The sequence below is a fragment of the Alligator sinensis genome, unplaced genomic scaffold (genome assembly GCF_000455745.1).
Source record: "Alligator sinensis unplaced genomic scaffold, ASM45574v1 scaffold1369_1, whole genome shotgun sequence".
Lineage (NCBI taxonomy): Eukaryota > Metazoa > Chordata > Crocodylia > Alligatoridae > Alligator > Alligator sinensis.
In genome coordinates, this window is record NW_005842875.1 from 499,217 (window position 1) to 499,979 (window position 763).

At 70.4% G+C, this 763-nt stretch overlaps 1 protein-coding gene across 1 annotated transcript in view; it reads left to right on the forward strand.

Moving 5' to 3' along the window:
• LOC112548016 (regulator of G-protein signaling 9-binding protein-like) overlaps positions 1-715 on the forward strand; it is a 1,404-nt gene extending 689 nt beyond the window's left edge. Inside the window, exon 2 of the mRNA XM_025191972.1 lies at positions 2-715. Coding sequence (XP_025047757.1) covers positions 2-201 — 200 coding nt within the window. The 3' untranslated portion in view covers positions 202-715. The remainder of the gene's footprint in view (position 1) is intronic.
• The last annotated feature ends 48 nt before the right edge of the window (positions 716-763 follow it).

The following is a 763-nucleotide window of genomic DNA, read 5'->3' on the forward strand; positions in this document are numbered from 1 at the left end:
GGCCTGGAGGAGCGCGTGGCGCGGGTGGGGGCCATGCTGACGGAGATGGAGACCAGCCTCAACATCCCTGTCTGGACTGTGGAGGCCACGGAGGCGGCCTGGGCTGAGCGCGGCTCCACCGCTGAGGCTGAGGCAGAGGGGACGGGCGGCGAGATGCCAGGCGGGACGGAGGCGCCCGGGCACTGCTGCACCGTGTCATGACCAGGTGCAGGGAGCGGGGCTCTGGTGCCCCCCAGGAGGGGGGGGTCCCGGTGCGGGGCAGGCCCAGGCCCAGGCCAAGGCCCACTGGGTGCAGGAAAGGCCAAAGGAGCAATAAACGCCTCTGTCCTGCCGCCCGTGTTGGGTGCGTTGCAACCAGCTGCCACGCGGCGTCCTGGTGCCCTGGGCGCAGGCGAGCTAACCTGCCCCGAGCCCCCCCGCCCCAACCTGGACCCCCACCGGGGGCTGGAGCAGACCAGGCTGCTGCCGGGTGGGTTTCAGCCCGGGGCCCGAGGGGACAGACCCGGGCCGAGGAGCAGCGATAAAAACACGTGCGTTTATTTATACGTTAACCGTGGGCGCGACGGCAGAATTAACTTAACGAGAGCCTATGATACAGGGGAGGGACCCGGACACACACAGGGACGGGCGGGCGACGGGCGTCAGGTCTCCTGGCTCTTTGCCTGCTTGGTGTATGCTTCCCGCAGGTGCTTCTGGAAGGCTGCGGGAGAGCGGGCGGTTGGGAGGGAGGGAGGGGCGGCCCCGCCCCGCCCGGCCCCGCCCC